Source organism: Aptenodytes patagonicus, chromosome Z (genome assembly GCF_965638725.1).
Source record: "Aptenodytes patagonicus chromosome Z, bAptPat1.pri.cur, whole genome shotgun sequence".
In the NCBI taxonomy this organism is placed as follows: domain Eukaryota; kingdom Metazoa; phylum Chordata; class Aves; order Sphenisciformes; family Spheniscidae; genus Aptenodytes; species Aptenodytes patagonicus.
This window is the reverse complement of record NC_134982.1, coordinates 3,082,686-3,107,498: the sequence shown is the minus strand read 5'-3', so window position 1 is coordinate 3,107,498 and position 24,813 is coordinate 3,082,686. Positions and strand designations below refer to the sequence as shown.

The following is a 24,813-nucleotide window of genomic DNA, read 5'->3' as shown; positions in this document are numbered from 1 at the left end:
AGAGCTCTGGTATATTTGGGATTCAAATAACTGCTCTATTGCACAGGTGCATATTACTTCAAATACCGAGGTTACTATTTTCAATTTTTTTTAATCCTGTTTTACATACCCATGACCAATTCAGACATTTTAACACCTTTCCCACATAATGCCTTAAACCCAGGGAGCAAAGGGAATGGAGAAACGCTCGCAGTGCCAGCATTACACCGTTTAAGCATCTGTGCTTTAGCAAAGTTATTTCAGGACGAAGCAAAGCTAAATCCTACGGAGACCGAGAGGCATTTCAAATGCAGATACAACAAGAAGAGATCGCAGGATTTATACTCACTTTAAAAAGCTTCACGTGCAACCACCCTTCCTTAAAACAAGGGCTTATTTGAGGCCAGAACCATTAAGATACGTGCCCAAGGCTGCCAGGCTGAGTCCTGGCAGTGCAGGAGCAGGCTTGGCCCGGAGGAGGGCTGGGGGAACCCAGGAGGTGGACAGCCTCCCCATCCCACCCAGAATTGGTTCTCAGCACCAGCTTCAACTCGTTTCAAACCGGGTAGGAGGAGAAAAGCTCAGAAAGATCCTTAAAACTCAAACATATTTCCCAAGTATCATGAAAATAATGAGAAAAACAGCCTACTGTGCGTTCCACACCAGCCTGCTGGTAACCTTTAAAATCACTGCAAATTGCACTTTTTTTTGACTCACATTGCCACCAGAAGGTCCTCAGCCCTTCCCAGCCCCCCCACAGGCTTTTGCACTAGCTGTACTTTCAGGCTGTAAGAAAAACATTTAATTCTTTTTGGCATACAAAGCCCTGGGACCCAGAGGTTTCGGTAACTCTGCTCGTTGCCGGAGCATCAGGAACAAGGGGCAGAAAATGCTGATTAGGGTCAGAGAGTCGACGTCCATCCCGGTCCCCCCAGCACAGCAGGAGCTCACCCAGCCCGTGGACGGAGCACATCGCATTAACAGCTTGATGTTGCTGCATGTCGTCCTGCAAGATGCATCCAGGGCTGGCGGTAGTTGATGGGACCGGGATGTTTGGCACCCACTGCACCACGCAGAGAGCAGATTACGGCACCGGTCAGTTAGGGCACCGCTCAGCTACACCGTCTCCAGCCAGATTGCCCCACCTTGCTGGGAAAACCCCTAACTATGGACGCAGCACCACATCCCTACCACCACGCGCCACGGAACACACCTCAAAGGAGAAACCCCCATCCCCCATCAGCCTCCAATTTTAACCATCCACGTTGGGATCCATTTCTACCTCGAGTCATCTCTGGTATAACTGACTCCAATATTTATATTTCAATACGGGTGCAATGATTTCAGTAACCACAGAAACCCTTTGATCCACTGCAAACAAATAAAACACATTCCTGCTTTGCACCATTGCCCCGGGCATCGTTAAGTTAGACGCCACGCTTCGAAAGGCACTGCGCTGCACACCGACTCCCGCATTTTAAGTCAAGTATTTTCTTTCTAGTTTAAAATCAAGCCTTTAGGATCGCTCTGACTGAAGAGCCAACACTTACTGGTTTGCTCTGCTGGGCTCGCGTAAGTTTAGAGACTCTCTTTGTTTTCCAGCGTTTTGCGATATAAAAGAGAGTAACAACAATTCTTTGTATGTGCAAGACCCAAAGGAGAAGCAACAGCTCCTACTTTTGATATGGAAAAAAATACATCCTGCTTTCTGTCTAATAAAAGGTGGATTTTTACATCAAGATACTCCTTGTTTTGTATAAGCCTTGGGAAGAAAAGGTTGACGGGTAGGTAAGGTACAGCTTACATGAGGAAATAAGTTTGAGTTTTGACTAGTCATCTTGAGATACAGGCTAGTAAATCTGATGCAAAGCTGGTAATGAAAAAAAATCCCTTGAAAGAAAGGAAAATAAGTGAATTGTGCACACCTGCACTCACAGAAAGCTGCCCAGCACTAGCAATTCAACAGGTCAAGGCCGAGCCTGGTTCACCCCAACAAAAGCAGCTCACGGCACCCACGTCCCTGTCCCCCAGAAGCCATCCCCACCGAATGCGCGAACAGCGCCACATCTGCCAGCTATCAAAACATTTCGGGGAGGTATTTTTAAGCTATTGCAAGGTGACAGTGCAGGAAACACCAAAAGACACACACCTTTAATTTTGGAGAGAATCACTTCTTTTTCCGTTGTCGCATTTTACCCGAATGCACAAGCAGCAGGCTGTATGGATACCCGCGCACCCTCTGATACAGCAAACGCACAAGCACCACGGAAAAGCGCAGCTGGAGACTGACACGCGCTGACAACATAAAATTTTGAGTGGAAACGACCCAAGGCGGCTTCCTTGTGGGGCTAACGGCCCTGGCACCCACCGCCTCCTATGCCGCCAGCTGTTGCCATTACGCATTCTCCCTTGAGACACTGAAGTCGAGAGCCACAGTCACAAACAGCACAAAGACGTCCTGGACGATGCACCCGGAGAAGCAGGGAGCTCTCAGCCTTCAGTGTTACCAGTCACCACAAATACAGACGATGCTTTTGGAGAGCCGTGTTGAAAAGGACCAAGATTTCCTCTGATCCACACGTTCCCAAGAGAAAGGTGGTTTCATAGCCGGAGGGTTTCCCATATCAACTTGTCTCCCAGACTGGGTTGAAATAATTTATTTCTGAATTTTAAGATGCCAGCGGACAACATCATTACTCAAGGTATCTTTGCAAAAATGAAGCGTGTAACCCCATGGTAGAAACTCCTGAAAGTGCTCAAGAGAGATGTGCTCTGGGGTCGTGTGAGCATGCAACAGGACCAAACACAGGCTCTTTGATGGTAGCTGGGAAGCCACTGTCAGAGGGACATTATTTTGGGACCCTTAGAGACCAAAAGGAGCCCCAGGTCCATCACAAGCCTTGACCTACGTTTCACACTAGGGCTGGTGCACAGTGAATCATGCAAAACCTTCACCTCCCACCCAGGTGTCCTGGGACAGACATTAAGGTTACGCCTAGACAGTCTCAGAAGTTATCTTATGCCTTAGAAAATTAATGGATGTGGTTGCCTGGTTTGGAGTCACTGGGCAGAGTATGGACTACAGTTGGGTAATGCACTGACGTTTACTGGTGACAAGAGGACAAGAACAGGAGTGCTTCCATTTCAGCACCAGCACTCGGTAAGTGTGGCCATCGTGCCTACAATGACCCAAAAAGTCATTAACACAAGCCCAGAATTACCCAGAAACTGAAAGCCTCTCTCTTGATCTGCCGCTCCTCTGTAGCCATGATGGAAACCTCTGTGAGACTCTGCAGCAGCAAGATGCTCTGCATTGGGATCACAACCTGCCTTCCTCACCGTTTTAAATCCTTAAAAGCATGTTTTAAGCCTCACTTCTCTCTTTACGCAACAGCAAATATTCGAGATCAAAAATGAATTACACCACATCTCTGCACCCCCTGCTGCAAGTGAGAAACCTCTTATTCAGGCATCTTACAGAGGTTTTGCTGCAAATCCTGGGAAAAAACCCAACTCGGGATACATCCCAGGAGTTAACCATTGAAAAAATAAAATGTATTCAAAGGACACATCTGTTCCTGCCAAGAGTCTGGCCAGATCAACCCACATTCACATTTAATTCAAAAGAGAGATCTTTACGCATACGACCTCCCTGCATCAGCTGGCATCTACCACGGCACGTGGTTCACTGTGGTTCTGCATGCAGTTTCTACAACATACACAGGCTTCTTCCGCCATGGCTAACTTCCAGCAACAGCTCCGACCCACCAGCAGCGCTTGCAGGAGCCCGACAGCACCGACCAGCGCATCACAAACTTCATGCGCTTTATGCGGCAAGCTGCTACACAGCGGAGGCGACGAGGGCTGGTGTCTCATCCAAGGTGCCACATTCCCTGGAGATGGCACGAGCAAACCTCTGCACCACTGGGGAGAAGCAGCCCTTCAAGCTCATCTCCCTTTACCTCCTCCCACTGAACAGGCACACGTGACCTCATCAATGACCTGCATTTCTAACCCCACCATGTTTTCCTGTTGCCATCACACCTAGGCAGCAGCTGCTGGTGCACAGAGAGGTGGAAGTACGTACTTAGTCCAAGGTCTTTGAATTCTGGAAGACTCGCCGAGGCACAAAGCTGATAGAAGATGTGGTAGTTGCGCTCATCCTCTGCCTACAGGGAAAACGCCGAGTTACCAGAGGCACAAAGAGGTTACAGCAGTGCTCCCACCCTCAGCCCGGTGCCCGCTGAGCCCAGGGCCACCCTGACCCCATCCCTTGCTTCCCACCGTCAAGAACCCCTCAGTGCCACCAAGACGACGGGGACCTTTTGCCACCTGGGAGAAAGGAGGTGCCAAGCCTTGCTCTGACCAAAGTACATTGCCCATCTTGCAAAGGAAATAAATAACTTTATATTACCTTCCACGCCTTATCCCTCTCTGGGATAACTGGGCTAAGTTAGCTAGCAAGCACCACGTTGCAAACTGACAACAACGTAAAAAGAGGTGGCCTGCGCTCGTGGCTTCCCAAGGTTGGTTGTTTTGGGGCTTTTTGTAGTTGGGTTATTTTTTTTTTGTGTAAGGACAAAAGTTTTGCAGGTGCTTCTGAGCTAGATCTCAAGCACAAACCAAGAAAGCTTGTCCTGAGCCCTGCACAAGAAACCCACGGGAGGTGCCGCAGCAGAGACATCAGCCTCCTCAGCTCTTCTCCTGCCTCTCCTCCATCTTCAAAACTGAAGACTGCTGCCTGCAATTTATTCTTCCTGGCTATTTATGAGGTTCAGTAAAAAAATCTCAGCAGCTGCCCAGAGAAAGGCTTTCCATGCCTGCCCAGTAGCCAGGCTGGGAACAGCGGTCCCTCCTCAGGGCTCCAGCCTGGGGCAGATGGAGGGAACAACCAGAGGCCAACTAACGAGTCTCCCAGGTACATATTCCTCCAGAACGAGGTCATCAAGTTGGGACCATCAATAACAACTGCAAAAGACTGAGCCTGAAAGACATGTCTGGAAGTCATGTCCACCAAAAAAAGCTACTTTTAAAGCGATTTTTTTAATCCAAAGAAGAAACCTAGACTATTAAATTCCAAATTTACAGCAAGTGTACAGCACCCAAAAGACAGAAAAGAAGAAAAAACAGCACTGCCCCTCACCTGGAATACAACTCGTGATTTTTCCAACAGATACGTCCTCATGTTGGCACCAATGATGTGGTATCTTTTATCAAAGCCGATCTGAATGTATTTCCCAAAGCGACTACTGTTGTCATTCCTTGTTGTTTTAGCATTTCCAATCGCCTGCATGACACAAAATTAAACATTCATTTTTAATTTAATTTTTAAAATTATTTAAACATCTAAATTTGCAATCAGCGTTACATAAACAGTCATGGGAGGTTTTGAGGAAAACCCCTTCCCAGATGCAGAAGGCAGAGCAACAACGTGACTCTGGGGAGGACTCTTCGCTGAAAAGGTGGCGTCTCCAGAATTTTTATGGAAGAAAACCGCATATAAACAAAAATGAGTATTTGTACAGTAATTAGATTACTACAACCCAACAGCCACAGGACTCCTGTTTTGTCTTATAGGATGCCCCCACCTTTATTCACAAACAGTCAACATTAGCAGCTTTCCCGGAGGGGACACGGGAGATGAAGCCCCGCAAGAGGGAGGGAACGAGCTGCAATCCATCTCCAGATGTTTGCGCCTCGGTCCATGGATTTGGTGTCATGGCCAGAGCCCCTCCGTGCCCCTCCAGAACCTACCTGTCACCTCCTGGGCAGGTAACGCTGCCACAGGCAGCGGCAGAAGGGAGAGGAGAGAATCCAGCCCACGTACAAACATCAGGGGTGCAGCACTGCAAACACGTGAATGCACCAAGCAACCAAAGCAGCAACTTGCGGTGATACAAGAAGGCTGAAAAAAGTCAATGTTCCCATTCATGGCTACACCCGCCTTATTTTCTACCACCATTCCCCTGTCCTGAGATGATGAGCCTCAAGCAATAGGAGAAGCTCCAGAAGGGAATGGACGTGTACAGGAAAGAGCCCCCGGGCACCTCTCGAAGGCTGGCTGCCTTTCCCAGGCTCTCCTTGCAGTCCACCTCAGCAAGCCCTGCCTGCTCCCTGCCCCATCCATTCACCACCAACCCAACCCCTCTGCTAGCTAACGCACCTCCTTCCCCCAAAGCCCATTTATTTACCCCTTTACCGCAGCTCACCCGTCTCCATTGCTGACGGCGCTCCCAGACCCACAGCCCCCACTTCCCACCTCCAACCCTCCAGCACGCACCCCAGACCATACATAAAAGCAGCAGGGCAGAGCGCACGCACCCCATTTCTGCCCAGAGCCCTGTGCCCGTTCCCCAGAAAATAAGGAGTTCACAAACTGCTACAACAAACACTACAACTAGATATTTTGCACGCCGAATCGAGCATCCAGAATACCATCACCATCTTATCTCATGTGCTTCGATTCCTTGTCTATAAATCAGAGAGACCTGCCTCATCTCCCAGCAGGGACATACATCCCGCACGTCAAATGCGGCGCACCTCAGCGCTAAGGACTGTTTCATGACACGCACATCCCTCTACTCCATCTTCACACTTTAACTTCGGGTTTTTTTGCAAACCAGGCAGTTTTCTTTTACTGCTTGCGTGGGCAACGTTCTCATCAATTTCCAACAAAGACAGACAGGTTCCCTGGCCCCAGCACTTCGAAATTACATCCAGAACTGAACACAGGCAAGAAAATTAGAGCAATAAAATTGTGGGGTCATATAGAAGAAGAGCATGCACTATGAATTTTTCCTTGGATGCTTTTAAGTGTTCCCAGGTATCGCAGCTGCGTTTCAGAGAGGCACAGGAGATGGGTGAGGAAAGGAGTAAACCAGCATGAAGCCCCCACTGCGGCAGATCACCACGCATCCTCTGCCCGTGCAGCTTTTGTTACTGCTCATCCGCACCGTCACTTATTTTGTCATTCCAGCTTCCAACCCCACATCGGGCAGCACGATGCTAGACCGTGCGTGCTGTCTCTTGGGCTGGGGTTGGTTTTCATCCGGGGTCAGCCACCACCTCCGTGTCTGTTAGACAATTTGGCCATAAGGCACTGCGGTGGGAAGCCTCCCTGCAGGTTAAGCCAAGCCTAAGGTTAAGCAAAGGACAGGTTAAGTGCAGGACAGGGCTACGCTCCACTACAGCAGCACTGCTAGCTCCTGCTTTTATAAAGAAAAAAGTCACACAAGCCCGAAGCGCTTAACTGACTTTAGAAAAGCCCAAATCTTGTCTTCACACTGACTTCGATATTTTGCAAGTGAAGTTACTCAGACTCCAAAATCTGTTTGGAAAATGGGATTTAGGCACTCAGACGTTTATTTTCACCATCTGGTCATGGTGCAACGAAACAAAGCAGCTTTCCCTTTCTTTTACATTTGTAAAAGGAATTTTTTTTCTGTTAGAGCAGGGATTTCCCTATAATGGGGCTTGTTATTCCCCTATATGATTGATAGCAACAGAAAATTAACAAAAATAAAACTGCACTGAAATACCTTAGATAGAAGAGAAAGCGATTACTTAATCTATTTCATGCCTATACAATTAAAGAAGAAGATTAGGAGGTACCATGCAGTGGCAAGAGGAGGAGGAAGATGATAAAATACTAATGGTGCCAGCAACACTGCTCAGGCTCTCCGCTCCGGAGCGCCGACCAAAGCCCAGCTCCTGGAGCCGTGCCGGGGATGCACGGGCTCAGCTTCAAGACCATCAAACAGAGGAGCAGTTGAGGTGGGCTAAATAGAGGCTATCAGCATATTTCTGTATTTTCAGACCAGCTCAGGGCTGCCGTGAGGCTGCAAATCAGGTCTGGCTCACAAGCCCCAACGGCTCTCGCTGGTTTGGTGACGTCTGGAGAGACACAGTGATCATTGCAAGCAGGACAAAGGAAACGATGCAGCTTTTACCTCCATAATTGGGCTAGACGCGAGGACTTTGGCTTCGATGTTGGTCTCGCTGGCAGAACCACCGACGGTTGCGAAGAATCTCATGGCGTATTTGGCAGAGACCGTCTTTCCAGCACCCGACTCCCCGCTCACGATGATGGACTGGTTCTTCTCATCCCTGTTGAGGCAGAGAAGAAAAGCTTTTGTAAGTTAATCCATTTTCTTGTTAATAGCTTGTTCACATCACACAACAATCTTCCATCCTCACATGTCTCCATCTCCCTCGCCTCGCTACCACCTACGCTATGGATGCTGGATTTATTCTGGACTCTACCAAAGTAACAGTGAATAATACACAATTGTGATACATCTCAGCTAAAACGTAAAGGACACACTGAACATCTCCAGAACATCTCCAAGGGCCTGCAGAGACAGCAGGAGATGAACCCCTACATGAAGCGCTGCTGCTTTCTTCACCCCCGGAGCACGTAGCCCAGCGTTGGGAAGCCCATTCCTTATATGCCGCAATAACAAACCTCTGCTGCTTGACATTTGTCTGGAGAACTATTAACGGGCATTGGCTGAATATCAGCTTCTAATATCATATATTTAATTTTTCCCCCCAACGCCTTCACTCAAGTATTTGAGATTTTGCTCAACAAAACATGGGCAATTACTTAGGAAACTTGCTCGAGCAGCCTATTGCTGAACTATTAAAACATAGATACCCAGAAAGGTTCCCCTACGCTCAAAATATGTTAAAAATACCGAAGTTGTGAAATCAAGCACCCTAAGGTTAGGAAATAGCAGGAGTCATTTGATTCGCTATGCAATTATATGAACATCAGTATTTTCACACACATCCCAACATCTGGTTAAAACTTTGACAACGATAATACAAAGCACGTCTCTGACATCGGACTCGTACCATCTATTCATCCCCAAATCCTGCCAAATTGGAAGTCACTGCTCCAAAGCGCAGAGGTACTTCTGGGACCAAGGGGTAAGAAAAAGAGGATAAAGAGTTCAAAAGCAATTCCTGGTAGACATCACCAAGTAAAGTTTGTTCAGCTCCTGAAGCTTTGCAAAACAAAGTTGTTTTTAAGAAGGTCTCGCTCATTAACAGAAGGATCAGGCAGCCCTACCCTCTTCCAAGCACACACCAAATTTGCTTACAAAAGGATACAGCTGTACCAGCACCAGGATAACAAAATTCAAGCAAATACACACCAGACCTTTTTACCTGCACGTATGAAAAAGCTTTGCAGGAGTGGGAAGCATTATCCTGGCACCGAGGGGCTGATGCAAACCCTTCTCCAGCCGTCACGGGAGCAGATGCCACTGCCCCGGTTCCTGGGCTGGTGCCGGGTCGTAGGAGCAGCTCTGCCTCTCCGGGCTGCTGATGCCATCAGAGCTAGGGCGGACCACCAGATACCTCCAAGGGCACAGGACTTTTCACGGGGAAGTTCAGGGTGCATCACCTCATGTAGCTTTTGAGCCTTGCACGGAGCACAAGACTCATCCAAATGCCTTTTTCTACTTGCAAAATTAATCATTGACACAAAAAAACTTGCACAAGTCATCACAGCTATATTAAAATACCCAGTTCTTCCCACCACGGGTGCACAACATGGTACCCACTAGATACATCCCAATCAGCTTAATGTGCTTGAGCTGCAAGGCAGAGAAAGGGCCAAGGCAGGAAAAGGAGCTCGTTTTCAGGAGAACCACATCCCTCTAGGCAAAGATCTGCCAGCACCGGAGCAAGTGCCTCTGCTGCAGTGGGATCCACTCCCCGGGGCATCATTAGCACACGGCGAACCCAGCACCCCTGCAATTTGGCCGCAGACTTTGGGAAGGAGAGAATTTTCACTGCAGGATTTGATATAAGCTCCCAAAATACCAAAAGCTATCGGGGTAAGCTGCAAGTATGTAATTGAATGTGTTTTTAAGTAAGATCAAATTCAGCTTCCTGGACTCTGCCCAGCTTTCATGAATCACAGCTGAATGCAGGCACACAAAATCCTATAGACGAGTGCAACAATAAATTTACACCTTGCAGTTCTCTTGACATCAGGAAACACCATAAAAATACATTTCAATTTCAGATACTCGGTTTAAGTTTATACCAGCGAGAGATAAGAACAGAGGCTAAATGATTGCCATACACCACTCTTACACTTTCAACAAAAATACAAACATACTGAAACACCACGCCATTACTTTCCTCCACTGTCAGGCACGTACCTCTTAATTCCTTCTAGGGTCAAGATAATTGGTTTGGAAAAAACCTCAGTCAAGTCAAACATGTAACATTTTGGTGCAAACCACAACTTTCCAACACTTCCAGCAGGAGAGGACTCACGAGCTAATTTCCAGCCATGTTTATATTTTTCAGGGATCAATTCATCAAGTACATCTTAATCCATCCCCTGGCCAGCTCCACCGCCTCTCCTGGGCATCCACCAGCACGACGGCAGGAGGAACCTCCAACCACTCCAGCTATCAGGCAGTTAATGCAGAAAAACCAGCCCTGAACTGAGCACAACCTCACCCAGGCAACCGAAAACACGGAGCCGGTGTTCCCGGTGACTCATGCCGGGTGGGGACAGCCTGCACATCTCACCGAGGACTCGCTAAGTCATGGCTGCATGCCTTCCGCACCTCTTGGCAAAGCCACCGTGACTCTCCCGCAGGCAGTCAGCTAGCAGGATCCGGGCACGGGGCTGCCAACACACCGGTCTCGCACCTTTAGACTTCCATGGGTGTGCGATAAAGCTCTTTTCGTAGCACGAGCCACCAGACACATGAACCCAATGCCAGCTCCAAAGTGAGGAAGGAAGAGTAAGCACCAAAAATAAAAGTATGCTGGATAAGCCCATAGCAGCAGTTCTCGGGACAGGTGATGGCAGTGATTTATCACTGTTTATCTCCAGTTAAAGTAGGTTGGAAGTTTCACATCTGCTTTGGTCATCTTCGTGGACAACTGCTTGCTGAGCTCCAGCAGCGAACGTCCCACATTGGCCGTCAATAGGATGCAACACATAAAAGTCATGTCAGCTACAAAAAAAGGGGCAGACAGAGGTTTTGACATGGGCTGCAAGCGCAGATGAACCGACTGTGCTTCATCAGAGGTGAGGGAGAAGCAGAAGAAAGAGGCAACAACCAAGATCTCTGCCAGCAAGTGCTGGCCCTGCGAAAGATGCTCTGCAAACGCAAAAGTGGCTCGGCTTAGAGCTGCACTTGCGTAAAAGTTGAGAATTACTGCTTCTTACCATTTTCAGTGCAACAGCTACTGCCCAAACGGCACATTTCAGGAAACATTTCCCCTCCTCTTTTTTCTTTAAGCCAGAAGACGAAAACTACACCAGTCTGGGAGAGACTCTTCAGTTGAATGAAGCCAATAAAGCTCAAAGAAGAGGAATTACGCCTTACTTGGCATCCAGTCAGCACTGCCACAAGGTCATATTTTGTATCCTCTTTTTTCTTTTCTAGCTAAGATTCATAATTAAGATCTCTCATTAACAATTTTGACCTCTTTCATAACTTCTCCATATCAGCTATTGGGGTGTGCCTTGCTGGAGGAGGCAGAGACCAACCCACCGGGGAGCCCGTCCAAGGAGCTCTCCAGACCCACAGTCTCCACGGGCTTCAGGTCCCATCACAAACTGCCTTTTATGTTGCATCCCAGGTGGTTTTTTTTTGTCCCTCTGGCTTGTCTTTTTAACAAGTACCATCATTCTCAAAAAGGCACTGAACCTAGCGATAAAAACCACAGCCAACACCATTTACTGCTCTTGGAGCTGCTCTGCCAGGTCACACTTTTCCAGAGTTTCTCAAGAATTTGCCCTAACGGCTGATGTGCTGCTACATGAAACGGGCCAGGCGGGTTCTCCGTGGCACAAGAAAACTTCTGGAGTTGTATTATATTAATAAAATAAAAAGAAAGCTGCTGGCTTCCAAGCAAGACAGCAAGGCCACTCAAGCTCCTGTGTTTGCAGTAACATGTCTCTTCTTTTGTTGGTTTTTTTGGTGGAAAATGCATGTTCAGACATTTCTTTTCCAACCTCAGGAATAAAAGCCTTCAGGAACAAAGGCTACAGAGACTTTCCCTTCTTCGGTGTACAAGTTAACCAACTGCTGGGTGCCAGCAGGGAAAGATAGATGAGCCCCACAGAGCGGCTAGTAGCAGAGAGTCTGCTCAATGAGCAGAAATGGTTAAAACCAGGCAGGACTTGTTTGTATTCAGCGTGGAATAAAAAATACTGAAATGTTTGGGCATTGTGCAGGTGCAGTATGCAACACGGCTGCTTGAAATACAGTCAATTTTGGCAGCATCAGCACAGAAGAAAATTATTATGGAAATAAAGCCTGGATAAAATGAAATGTTATGGGTGAATACCAGCTCTGCTGCAGCATGGCAATGCTGTCACACCTCCTCCCGGGGCTTACGTGGCTCCTGTGCGCCTCAGGGCTGCCGCCACGGCTTGGTATGCTGCTACGACGTGCCATCAGTGCTCTTCTCCCCGTAGCAAACAGCTCACGCGATGCACACATGCCAGCACACAACACGCTCGCGGTCGTCCAGCAACGCGGGGTGCGCAATGGGGATTAAGCTTCAACGATGGCAGAAGATGCTGTTCCCACCACGTACCACTGCTACAGCTCAAAACTAGGTATGAGGCACTTAAAGATGCCACTCCCTAAGCTTCACCCCCATGGGTCTGCAGTACTTTTGTTTCTTCACTTAACGCAGCTTTCCAAGATGACCCACAGCCTGAAGAACTAATACCATGATCTCAGCTACAGCCTCCATCCGTCAGAGACGCTTACAAAACCATCAAGGCGCAGAAGTCCAACCAGAACAAAGTCCAGGATCATTCCTTCAATGCGAGGGGCAACAGCACCTCCAAAGTTGAGGGCTGCAAGTGTTGGTGGCATCTGATACAGCCCATGGACTGCCATCTGTCTGTGCAATCTGAATGTTTTGCTTCACTTCGCTATTTCAACGCCCCCTCTTCAAGCAGTAATACCTGTTCATAAGCTGCTATGCAGGTGAGTAACACGTCTTTTGCAGAGATTTGTCATGTTATGAGCAATACCCATCAAGACTCTCACCCTTGGCCACCCACAAAGGAAGAGATGGACAAGGCGTCCAGCCCAGCAAAACAAATAAGGCAGTCACTGGAGTTTTCACAATATGTGAAAAATATCATAGAACCATAGAATGGTTTGGGTTGGAAAGGACCTCTAAAGGCCATCTAGTCCAACCCCCCTGCAACAAGCAGGGACATCTTCAACTAGAGCAGGTTGCTCAGAGCCCCGTCCAACCTGACCTGGAACGTTTCCAGGGATGGGGCATCCACCACCTCTCTGGGCAACCTGTGCCAGTGTTTCACCACCCTCAGCGTAAAACATTTCTTCCTTATGTCTAGTCTGAAAGTCTAGTAGATACCAGGTTTTTTATTAAGGCAACATCTAAAGGTGCTGCCCAAGGCAAAAAAAAAAAAGTCAGTTGTCTACGAAGAGAAAGGGAACTTCAAACAGATACCTGCTCTGATTAGGACTAATTACCAGCCTTTGCATCGAGGAAACCTATTTCCCGGCTTATTTAAGCAGTCAGTCCTTCACCTGCAGCAATGCAGAGAATACCGCTACCGTTGGAGCTGCCTCCAAACAGCCTAGGAAAGGTGTGTAGAAATGTCCAAACTTCAAGCCCGCCCAGCTGGACACAGCTCTCACGGTGCTAAGAGCTGCACCCATTTTGGTTGAATCGGAGCAATCAGAGGTGAGACACTGCTCAGTGTTTCCGTATGCAGTTCTCAGCCTGGGAATGTCATTCGTCATTGTAACATATGAAAACCAGGTAAATTGATGGGAAAAGTCAGGGCTGAACATCCCTGGAAACTCCTCACTGCAGGAAAGGGGATGGTCAAGCCACGGCAATAGCAAAGGGTTTGAACCCAAGGACAGTGATGGTTCCCACCACCCCCGTCTGTCAAGAAGAGATAGGGGACATGTCAGCACACCCAAGATCCTTAGCCTTCACCAACACTGCTGGAAAGCAGGAGTATTTGAAGACAAATATGCCCCAAATGTTCTCCAGACCTAAATCACAGTCAGAATTTTTCCAAAGTCAGCTTTCTTTAAAGCAGCAATCTAAAGCTGTGAGAAGGGACCTAGAAATTATAGGACTTGTTTTCATAGTCATCCCTTCAGAAAACCATCACTGGCACCAGCAGCTTAAGCAAACTGCTCAACTTCATCTTGATCTCCGCAGTGAGAGCAAAACCAGTTGCACTAAAAACACAGCTCCTCCGAGAGGGAAAAATATCCGAAGCAAACGAAGGCAGAGCCAGACCCTGTGAATAATTATCAGGGGTCACTCCAGCTCTAATCCCAGATCCGACACTAATTCTCTCTGTCGTGGAACTAGTCAATGAATCTCTCTGCATTTCCACCGTGGAAATCATATTTAACCTACTTCTTTCAGAATGCTCAGAGGATTAGTGTTCATAAAGCAATCTGAAGATTAAAAATCATTTAAGTACTGCAGTTTGCATTTAGCCTGACCACAACGAGAACACCCATAAAGCCCCGATGCACAACAGGCTCTAATCTACTCCTGTATTGACTAAAATTGACTATTGGCTAAAAATGAGCGTAGCTATTGCACTGCATTGTTAGCGATATATAAAAATGCAATAATTTAATTACCATTGGATCACACCCCCCCAAGTGCTAACGACAGCGATGAAAAACTGAGACGGTCTAACTGCCTTCAAATGAATAAACAGAAGTTGCACACTGTGAAGATAAAAATCAGAGTGTTGCAGCATTGTAATGCAGAGAAGAGCCGCCTCTGAAACAGCCTCCGAAGCCAGGAATCGTTCCCATTTCAGTGGGATACCTGGAATTTGGAGCAGCAACTTGTTTTACTCGTTGGCTTTAATTTGGGTTTTTAGAACACAACGCCTGGTCAACGCAAATATGAAAACACAACTTTGGGGCACTCGGACTTTTCCCCTCAGAGAAACCCAAGAAGATATTATTTAGCGTCCGGTCAAACAAGAGTGTTTAAGGGCATGCTTTCTGTTTGCACTATCAAACATCTGCCGCAAATGCATGTTTTATGCTGCAGCTGCTGAAGGCAGCAGCAACATAAGGATAGCTTTTCAAGTGCTACATATTCATCTGGGTCTTTTTTACACTGTATCTTTCATAAATAGCATGGATTACCCTATACAACTTCTTTTTTTTCTTCTTTTTTTTTTTTTGGAGGTATAACTCTTTTTATACAGTGGCTTATACTGATGGGGGAGAATAACTAATTTTTTTCACCAACAACCTACACCCAACATGGGCCACACCATGGCTCCAAAATACATTTTGGCCAGAACAGCCCCAGAGCTGCTGTAGCCCTTCCCCATCCTGGTACCATCGCAACTGCAAAGGTAACGTTGCACCTTAACGCAACAAACCAGAGAAAGAAAACAGCAATATCCCATTTCAGCAACGCCCAAGCCTGGTGTAATGTCACTCAGCTGTTGCAGGTGTCCCTGGGGGATGTTAGATCATGCACAACCCATCCAGGGTCTTACTCGAGAAGATGCATCGGGCATGATGTACTCCTCGGGGTCCATCCGGCGTGGCTTCGGAGCCAATTTGCTCACACGCACCTGGGTTTCAGCAAGAAGCCAGAGCGAAAACATGGGCTTGAATCTCTCAGTTGCTGGGAAAAAGCCTAAAAGTACCAGTTTGGCCCTGAATGGGAAAGGATGAGCATGCAGCACGACGCCCAAAGAACAGGCAACGTGCAAATTAACCTTATCTTCTGCGGCAGTCACCAGCAGCGCAAAGCGTTACCTTCCCTCTGCACAACACCGTTTAACTCGCATATCAATCTCATGTTTCTAATGCTGAGATCAAATACCACAGTGCAAGTTAAGATGTCTTTGCAGAGGTCAGAGCGCTTTTATGCGATGCTCCAGCAAACCAGTTACTCCTCCTGTGAGAGCGGTGGGAGTCCCACTGGTCCCGGCTCATTAAGGTACTTTCTCCCTGGACTGCCTTGTGCAGCCGGCTGGAAATGCCCCCTCAATAGCAAAGAAAATCCTGCGTACTCAAAAAGTTTCTGCAAAATGCTGAGCTGTCTCCCATCCTTCCACCAGTTCCTGAGGTCAGGCAGGAAGGATGGCTTTCTCCCAGGGTTTATGCTTTGCATACCCCATTGGGGAAGAACACAAGCTCCTCGGCCACACTAAAACGAGGTCAGTGATTCTTTTGTGTGCTGTTTCTAACGAGAGCTAAACACGCACCCGGCCAATTTTATTAGCTCTCTGGCACCCTGATGCTCTTTTCTGCGCTGGGATCGCACCACAGAGCATCCCCGGCTCCGACCCGAGCCACCCGCAAGCAGCAGCTAGCCCCTGCGGAGCCCTGCAGATGGAGGAGGCTTCGCAGTGCATCCTCCCAAAAAGGATCACGTGGGGGCAAGAATCACGCCGGCTTTCTGCTCCCTAAGCTTGCATGATGCCCCCAGCAGTTCAGCTCTGCAGGCACCAGGAGGACAAGCCAGTTGTTATTCCACCCCGTGGCAGTCCTAGAAAGAAGGTCCTTCATCACCTCGACTATCATCAGCCACCGATGCTTGTAAGACTCCTACGCTACCATCTAATTAATTACAGTTGATATACGTTAGGAAAACCCCAGAAGGAGATTTTCAGAAATCAATGGGACCGTTGACTTTTGGGCACGCACTCAGAGTTCTCCATCCTGAGGTCTCCAGAACTTCAGTGAGGATGCGGGATAGCAAACGGTGGCTGGGAGGTGGGCAAGGGCAATCGCAAGCCTTTGCGCTCCGATGTAACCACAATGCTCGTAAACACCGTTTTGAATGTTTAATGATATTTGGTGTTGCAGCTTTCACACCTCAGAGCTCAAACAGTTCTCCTGCATGGCAGCAGTAATTACCTGTCTGATGTAGCCCATTACGACTCCTTCCAAGTCGGTGATATTTCACACACGCAATCATTACTCTTAGTCAGGCACTGACCTTTCTGTGCCTTAAGCTCTCCCATGCCAGTGCTGTCCTATTACGAGTATTTATGATTTTTCTACAAGGGATGTCTCTTTTATGATTAAAGTTGCTAGCAAATAGCACCATTCTCATTCCAAATTGCCAAAAAAGAAGAAACTAAAAAAAAAAAAAAAAAAAAAAAAAAAGATCATTTAGTTGGCCACTTATCCTCAGAGCAGCTCTGTCCTCTCCCATAGCAGGGCAAGCAAGACTGGAGGGTCTCTCCTCCAGTCCTTGGGAAACGTTACCCGGAGTCTCTCCCATTTTTTCTTTTCTTTGTATCACCTCTGGAGAAGTTGCATCCAGCTGCTTTTGCAAACCCTGAGGCCTAACACCAGCACCGGCATGTTTATGGGATAGCTCTTCCAAAACCTTCTCCCTTCCTCCCTATCCCATTTTTAACTCTAAACAGAAGAGATCCCCCTTGGTTTCTCCCCTTCCTAAATTCAAAGCTATTGAGTGTTTTTTCTTCTGACCCTTTTTTTTTTTTTACACCAGAGCTTTAGTTTTGAGATGGTACCTGCCACAAAGCCCTGCTGAGCTGCAGCACAGATCGGCCTCGCAGCTCGCTGCAAACCCAGCCTCATTCACCAGGAGACCTAAACCCTTCCCTGCCTTTAATCTAACGCAGCATCCAGCCTTATTTATTGTGCCAGTCTGATTCCTCTTGCATCTCTGTCGGAGGTTAATCTCTCTTTTAACTCCTACCCACTCTCTCGTTGTATGGTTTTAAATCCTCTTGTAAAGCTTGAAATTTGAAGTGCTATCAAAGAACAACCCCCACCGTGCCTGTACCCCATCCCGCCTCTATTAGGTTATGGGCAGGGTCAATGCTGCAATTTCTGCTCTTTTCCAGCTCCAGCATTGCACCCCACAGCAGAAAAGAAAGAGGTCGTGGCCACGCACAGCCCCACCAGCACCTGTATCTCTGCAAGACACAGATCATCCGTGTTGCCTGCTGGTGTAGGCAGGCAGCGATTTGTACACTTTGACATATGCTTTTGACAGTGCGATGCAAGACTTGGGTGCATTAACTTCCAACAAAAATGGAAAGCCACTACTAAATAGAGTTACCCGTCCGCAGTCCAGGTGTTTGAGCATTTAGTGCCAGAAACAGCATGCTGGCAGCGGGGTGGAAGATGAAGACACACTACTTCCATATAACTTATAATTTAGGAATCACATAGTAGATGCTGACCCTGGTTTGAATTGCTGACACCGGGGGTTATCCTGTACCCACTGAGCTGCAGGTGAGAGCATCTGAGCTGCATTTGAGCAGCCCAGATACGCAGAAGCTGAACTCGTTCACCAAATCACTCCTGCATTTCTTATTTTATTTCTTCTGCAAGAACTATCAACACCACTGCTAGGAGATCCTCGCGCTGGGAAGGAGGAAACTCCAGTCTAACCAACAGGTCACCAGAACACTTGTTTTCCCACCGACGTTGCAAGGGTCAGTTAAGGTCTGCAGAGCCCCTTCGTGCTCCTGGCAGGAGAATGTTAAAGTGTTCTGCGTTTCCAATTTAGCAGAGCTATACATGGATCCGATCAGGATATTTTTGTCTGACCACATGCAGACATCATGCATCTGTGAAAGCATCAGCCCAAAGGATGCACAAGTGAATAAAGAGCACGGCACTTCACCCAGTCCACACACTTCTTGGGAGGCTCTTGCAAGTCCTTTATCACCCGAGATCTTTTCCACCTTAAGATTTGAACGTTGCACTTATTTTGTGATTATTAGCTGACATGTCGTGCTAATTAAGAGGTCCACATATGTGATATAATGTTGCTATCGTGGCAAGATCCAGATGTGCTAACTGGAAAACACACAGAATATACAGCAAGGGGTTTACGATGCTTTCGCCGTTTGATTTACGATTCGAGCAAAGACCACCTCACTACTTGCCCCCCCACTTTTGAAAGACGTTTGACAGCCTTTGGGGGGCCCATTCTCCTGCCCCATCGCCCACAGCGACGCTAGTCACACCACATACCTCTACCACCTAGTGATAGTGTACAATTTTGCATTTTATTAAGTATAATGCATGATTTTTTTAAAAAAGGCATTAAGAAACCTTACTTGGACTAGCAAGTCCTGGCCTGTGCCCAGAGTCAACCCAACTGGTACAAAAGGAAGAGATAAGGGCCAAAGACAGAAAAGCCACACAAATATATTCACTACCGTAGCACACCGCAGCGACTCTCCTAATAGCTCAGCATCTGGAGACAACACAGTGACCGCACCATCAAGCCGAGCTGGCCGAGGATAGCTGGGGAGAAGAAAAATGGGGCTGCAGACACGAAGGGGGAAGATCTAACCTTTAACTAAAGCCCTCAAAGGCTGGGAATGGGAAGCTGGTGTTGCACTGTCATCATGCAAACTTCGGTCACCTCCATGGAGCTGGCAACAACTGATGGGACGTAGTCATCGAGAGGAACGTGGGTCAGGGCGAGTAGTGAGAAACAACCCCTGCTCATGCGTGGAAAGCTGCTGGTCGGGCTGACTTCAGCAGAAAAAAGTTTCAAGGGGAATTTTTGCTGAACTCCAGGCTTCTGCCCAAAGCGATGACACACAAGGAAATCAGAGCCACCGCCAGGATTTGGGCACACACAAGGGATCTTTTGTTCATCTAAGAAAAGCAAGAAGCAATCAGCCAGGGCACTGGCAGCTGTGCTGGCTCTCCGAGGGATCCTGGATGTTCCCCCAAAGCTTTTACTGCGCTTTCAGGAGCGCAAATGCCTTCTGCAGCACCCAGAGGTGTAAAAGGCACCAACATCCAACGCACCTCGCTAGGTAGTATCAGGACGGTAGAGAGCAAGACCAGAGGAGGAGATAGTTGCATTGCCCTGCAGATAATATATGTTCCCAAAGCACAAATTGCTTTGAACCATGCAGACTCAGCTATTAGCAATCACTAAACAACCCACCCTTCCACCACCCCAACGCTTGACTCCACCACCTTCGGAAGCAGCACTTGGAGCAAATTAACTCCATGCTGTGTATTTTGCCTCAAATAATGTTGTTTCAATGAACGGAGTGCGCTTAGTCTCACACTGGGTAAGCAGGGAGTTTCTAAAGGGCTGGTCACCGGAAAAATTAGAGGCTGTCACATATGAATTTTAATCACTTGCCTTTTTTCAAGCTGTTTTACATGCAAGTGCTGCAAAGCAACTCTCTGCAAAGCGTCCTCTTTGGGAAAAGCTTTCATTTAAAGGGGAGTTTTAACACATGCCCTCATCACAATAAGTGTTCAGATGCTTTGTGAACTATTTTGTCTCAAAAAAAGGGATCAGATATTGTTATATACCCTCTGCAGCCCTTTGCCCAGCCCACCCACATTTTTTTCCTTCCTCCCCCCTCCTTTTTTTTCCTTTTAAATTGACATTTCCTGATGACAGGGCGACACTAGACACAGGACCCAGCAGAGCTTTACAGCTACCTGTGAAGGTGCCTCCAGTCCCATCTCACGGACACTACCAGCTCAAGGCAGGCAAGAAAGCACAGGACAACTTCACTAACACTTGTACGCCAGCAAATGTCTTTTAAGTTCTGCCCCAGCACCCTGTCTCTACATAGCAATAGTATACTAGAAGCTCCGAGAATTAAAAATTTAATTGCCTCCAATTTCTCTCATTTAACAGAGAATCTTAGATTTTGTGCCCTTTTTCCTTGCCATCCATGAATCCCATTCAGTCACCTCCACAGTGTCTTCCCAGTGTGCTCTGGGCCACTAATAAAGCTAAAATATGCATATATATCTACTTATTACATACATATATTATGCATTTTATATATTTTATATAATATATATTAGATATGTGTGTATATTTATTTTTATATATACATATGACCTTGCCTTCTGCACTGGAGAAGAGCTATTCAAGGTGACTTCATGGTTCCTGATTACGTCCTTGCTCTGTTTGCCCTATAGAAACAGGGCACAACACACCTGGCAGCCTTCCTTATCCAGATCTTCATGAAAAGGACAAAAAGTTTGCCCTCAGAGGACCACTGCACCTTGAAACCCCACAGCAAGGGAGAAGCTGGCACCACCGGCCCGCTCACACACTCGCTCCAAGTTTGCGCTATTTGCCCGTGGCCCCAAAAACATCTGAAGCGCCATTTCAGCCATGCTTTTTTGGGGTTTTTTTGGAAGGGTTTACTACCCCAGTGCGGTGTCTGATCCCAAGGAAGCAGTTTGCTGAGAGTCAGCTAATCAAGTTCTGCTCTGCCACACAAACTGCGTGAATGTTATCCCATGGACACATATAAAAGCATGAAAATGAAGAAGCCGCTCACTGCAAAACTTGGAGATGACACGCCACCAAACACCGGACAAGCTCACGCAGCAACGACTGCTCGGTGGCTCCAGCAAGTTATTCACTCAGCACCTTTTTGCTCGGTGATGTTGCAAACAACATCAGCTGTTTCCAAGCTATCTTCCACGGAGAAAGCTTGTTTTACCCGTTTTGATTTTCTTACTCACATTGAGGGCACTCTCGTTGAAAGAAAACCAGAGAAATTCAAACAAAATGCACATCAGCATTGTTATTTTCACTTTTCGACGATGTGATTTTCATTTAATTTGGTTTTAGAATGAATAACTTCATTTTTTAAAAAAGATGTAAGGCTATATATGCATACACATACACAAGCACACGCTTCTATAGATAAACAAAGAAACCAACCCAGACGGCTGGCCAGAGACCGGTTTCCTGCTCTCAGTCACATTGCAAGTTTGACCTTCTGAGATTGCAGGTTTCAGTTTTATTCCTGGTCTATAGGATGCACCAGCCATAATGCAATTGTTTTTAAACAAGCTAAGACACTGCAAAACAAGCGATGGTTTTGCACCAGTTTAGGTTTAACACGCTCACGGACCTCCATCCTGACGGCTGAGCTGCCCAAGTACCCGTGTCCCACCACGCTCACGTGGCACCCCCGTTGCCTAAAGCAGAGCTTCAGACAGGAGGCATCTCTCAGAGTCAGCAATTCACTTAAAAAAATCAAAAAGAGGTTCTCTCCAAAACACTACATCCATCACCCATGAGACACGCCATCCATGTGCTGTGCTCAAGCAGCTCCACCGCTCTCCCTGCAGCACGGCGGAGGGAAAAGCCTGGGTCAAACTGCGGAGAACACAACGTCCGCCCAGAAGCTTTCAGATTTAAAATATAGCGCGCTACATTTTGAGGCACATTTCAAATAACCAGGCAGATTCCTATAATCCACGTTATAATCTCCTCTCAGCCCCATTTGAATCCCTCTGTGTACCCAAGCCTGCAATTACCGTAATACCAGCCCAAGACAGTGCTGCTCTGGTGCTGTCTGAACAGCAAGAGTCTTGCTTAAGAGCTTTGAAGGTGGTTATTGCCGTGTCCCCTTGCAAACAGAGCAGTCCTAACCATCCAGAGACAACAGTTATCAATTATAGGTGGCTGCCAGAGGTAGATTTACTCTGATGATGAGGAGAACAGAGTTGAGCATCTCTGGCTAGAGCTATCAGTTAGCCCACTGCCTACAAAATACGCAGGGATGCAGGAAACCACCAAGTCTTCCCTAGCGCAGACTTCAGCAGAAAAGCAAGCAGTTGCCTTATATTTTAGACACGGCCCCAGGAAAATCCATGCATCCTGTCCAGTGGGTCAGCAAACCCTGACATCTTCTACAAAGAACCATGCAGCTTGCTGCTCAGCCTGGATTCATGTAACAAGGACACAGTCCTAAGCCTTCCTCTTTTGCTAGACAGCTCCCCAAATTTCTAAGTTCTTCCCAAAGTGGTTCTGCCCAAAGCACAAGCACTTGCAGAAGGTCTGAACTGCAGGTTGGAGTCAGCTTGGGTACAACCCATCAGATCTCCGCCCATGGCAGTGCTCCTCCAGATGCGTTTACGGATTGAACTCTGGCTCATCTTTGATCAGAAACACATCCTAACTCACCACTTACAGCCGAGGCACAGCAGAAAACAGGCCGAAACCCTTGGTAAACGGTTCAGTGCTTACTCTTGTTATTAAAAGCCAGGGCTGTATAAAAATCACAGCTAACCCACAAACAAATCTAAACACACTGTGCGGGTCCAGACAACTATAATAAAATGATCCCCGGTGCAACAACTTCCAGCTTCCTCTTAAATTTTCTTTTAGATCATGGCTTACCTGGTAAGAATAAAATCCTGCATCTGTCCTCAGCAACACAGCAAACACAGAAATAAAGTAAAACTCACACCACATTCATCTGGTGAAGACACTGCTTTGAAGGACCCACAAATACCTCCAGGTATTCACCAGAGTTAACTTCTAACTCAAAATCAGTGTCTCAATGAAGAGGACCAACATTAGCTTCTGGGCTTAGTCTGATTATCTCACCAAATTATCTGAAATGCCGTTTCCTCCAAGCTATTAAACATGACATTTGCAGAGTGGTTTGAATTTCTTCCAGGAAACTCATCCAAGCAGCAGCAGGAAAAGGATCGCCATCTGAATCACAGTTGCACCGAACCCGTGAGCTCCTGGGGACCATCGAAATCCCCATTAGCCCAGCCTGCCCGGCAGTCTCAGCAGCTGATAACGGGGTCAAGTCGGTAAGCAGAATTAATTAGAAACAGAATCATAGAATCATTAAGGTTGGAAAAGACCTCTAAGATCATCGAGTCCAACCGCCGACCCAACACCACCATGCCCACTAAACCATGTCCCTAAGTGCCTCATCTACACCTCTTTTAAATACTTCAGGGATGGGGACTCAACCACTTCCCTGGGCAGCCTCTTCCAATGTTTAACCACTCTTTCAGTAAAGAAATTTTTCCTCATGTCCAATCTAAACCTCCCCTGGTGCAACTTGAGGCCATTTCCTCTTGTCCTATCGCTTGTTACTTGGGAGAAGAGACCGACCCCACCTCGCTACAACCTCCTTTCAGGGAGTTGTAGAGAGCGATGAGGTCTCCCCTCAGCCTCCTTTTCTCCAGGCTGAACAACCCCAGTTCCCTCAGCCGCTCCTCATCAGACTTGTTCTCCAGACCCCTCACCAGCTTCATTGCCCTTCTCTGGACACGCTCCAGCACCTCGACGTCCTTCTTGTAGTGAGGGGCCCAAAACTGAACACAGTATTCGAGGTGCAGCCTAAATACCTGACCTCAAAGAGATTTCAGTGTGAAGCAGTTCTGCACCACACAAGGGAGGCTGCCGCAGGAACCGCGTCTTGCATCTCACAGAAGAGGGACAGAGCTACAGCACTCATGGGTGAAGACGGCCACCATGATGGGGAGATACCATACCAGCTCAGGGATATAAAGGCATGATAGAAGACACCATATTCTCAGCAGAGATGAAAATCTGGGAGTTTCACACTCTTTTCCATGACTTCACTTTAATTGCATACTTGCAATATTTAATTGGATATTTGCCCGCTTTTGATCCGACAGTTCGATCCGACCCTGTTGACTGAGCGCCCACTCACCTGGCCATCTGCTTATAGGCTTCCTCTGCCACCGCAAAGATGTGAGGATCCATATCCCCCATGTTTTGGCCACTGTACGCGTAGATGACATCTTGTTCGTAGATTGGCAGCTGCTCATATGGATTGATGGCAACAAGTACAATACCTTAGAACAGATAAATAGACAGATACGTTACAAACCAAGCAGAGTTAGTAATTCAGGCTTTTCGGGGCTTGCGCTAGTTGTTTCAATCAATTTTTTTTAAATACGATGCTTGGAGAAAAAAAAGAGGATGAAAAGGGAATGGGGAAGGACTCCGAATTCTTATCTCAGCATCTCCTTCCAAGTGCTATGCTTTGATAGCAAGGCAATAAGCTCCCGTACAGCT

The 24,813-nt window shown here is 47.3% G+C and overlaps 1 protein-coding gene across 2 annotated transcripts in view; it reads right to left on the bottom strand.

Moving 5' to 3' along the window:
- LOC143173127 (unconventional myosin-Vb-like) overlaps positions 1-24,813 on the bottom strand; it is a 153,759-nt gene that overhangs the window by 92,521 nt on the left and 36,425 nt on the right. For both annotated transcript variants that reach the window (XM_076363201.1, XM_076363200.1), the window contains exons 4-7: positions 24,446-24,590; positions 7,929-8,085; positions 5,123-5,266; positions 4,067-4,148 (exon numbers count right to left, since the gene is read on the bottom strand). In XM_076363201.1, the coding sequence (XP_076219316.1) occupies positions 4,067-4,148; positions 5,123-5,266; positions 7,929-8,085; positions 24,446-24,590 (528 nt within the window). The remainder of the gene's footprint in view (positions 1-4,066; positions 4,149-5,122; positions 5,267-7,928; positions 8,086-24,445; positions 24,591-24,813) is intronic.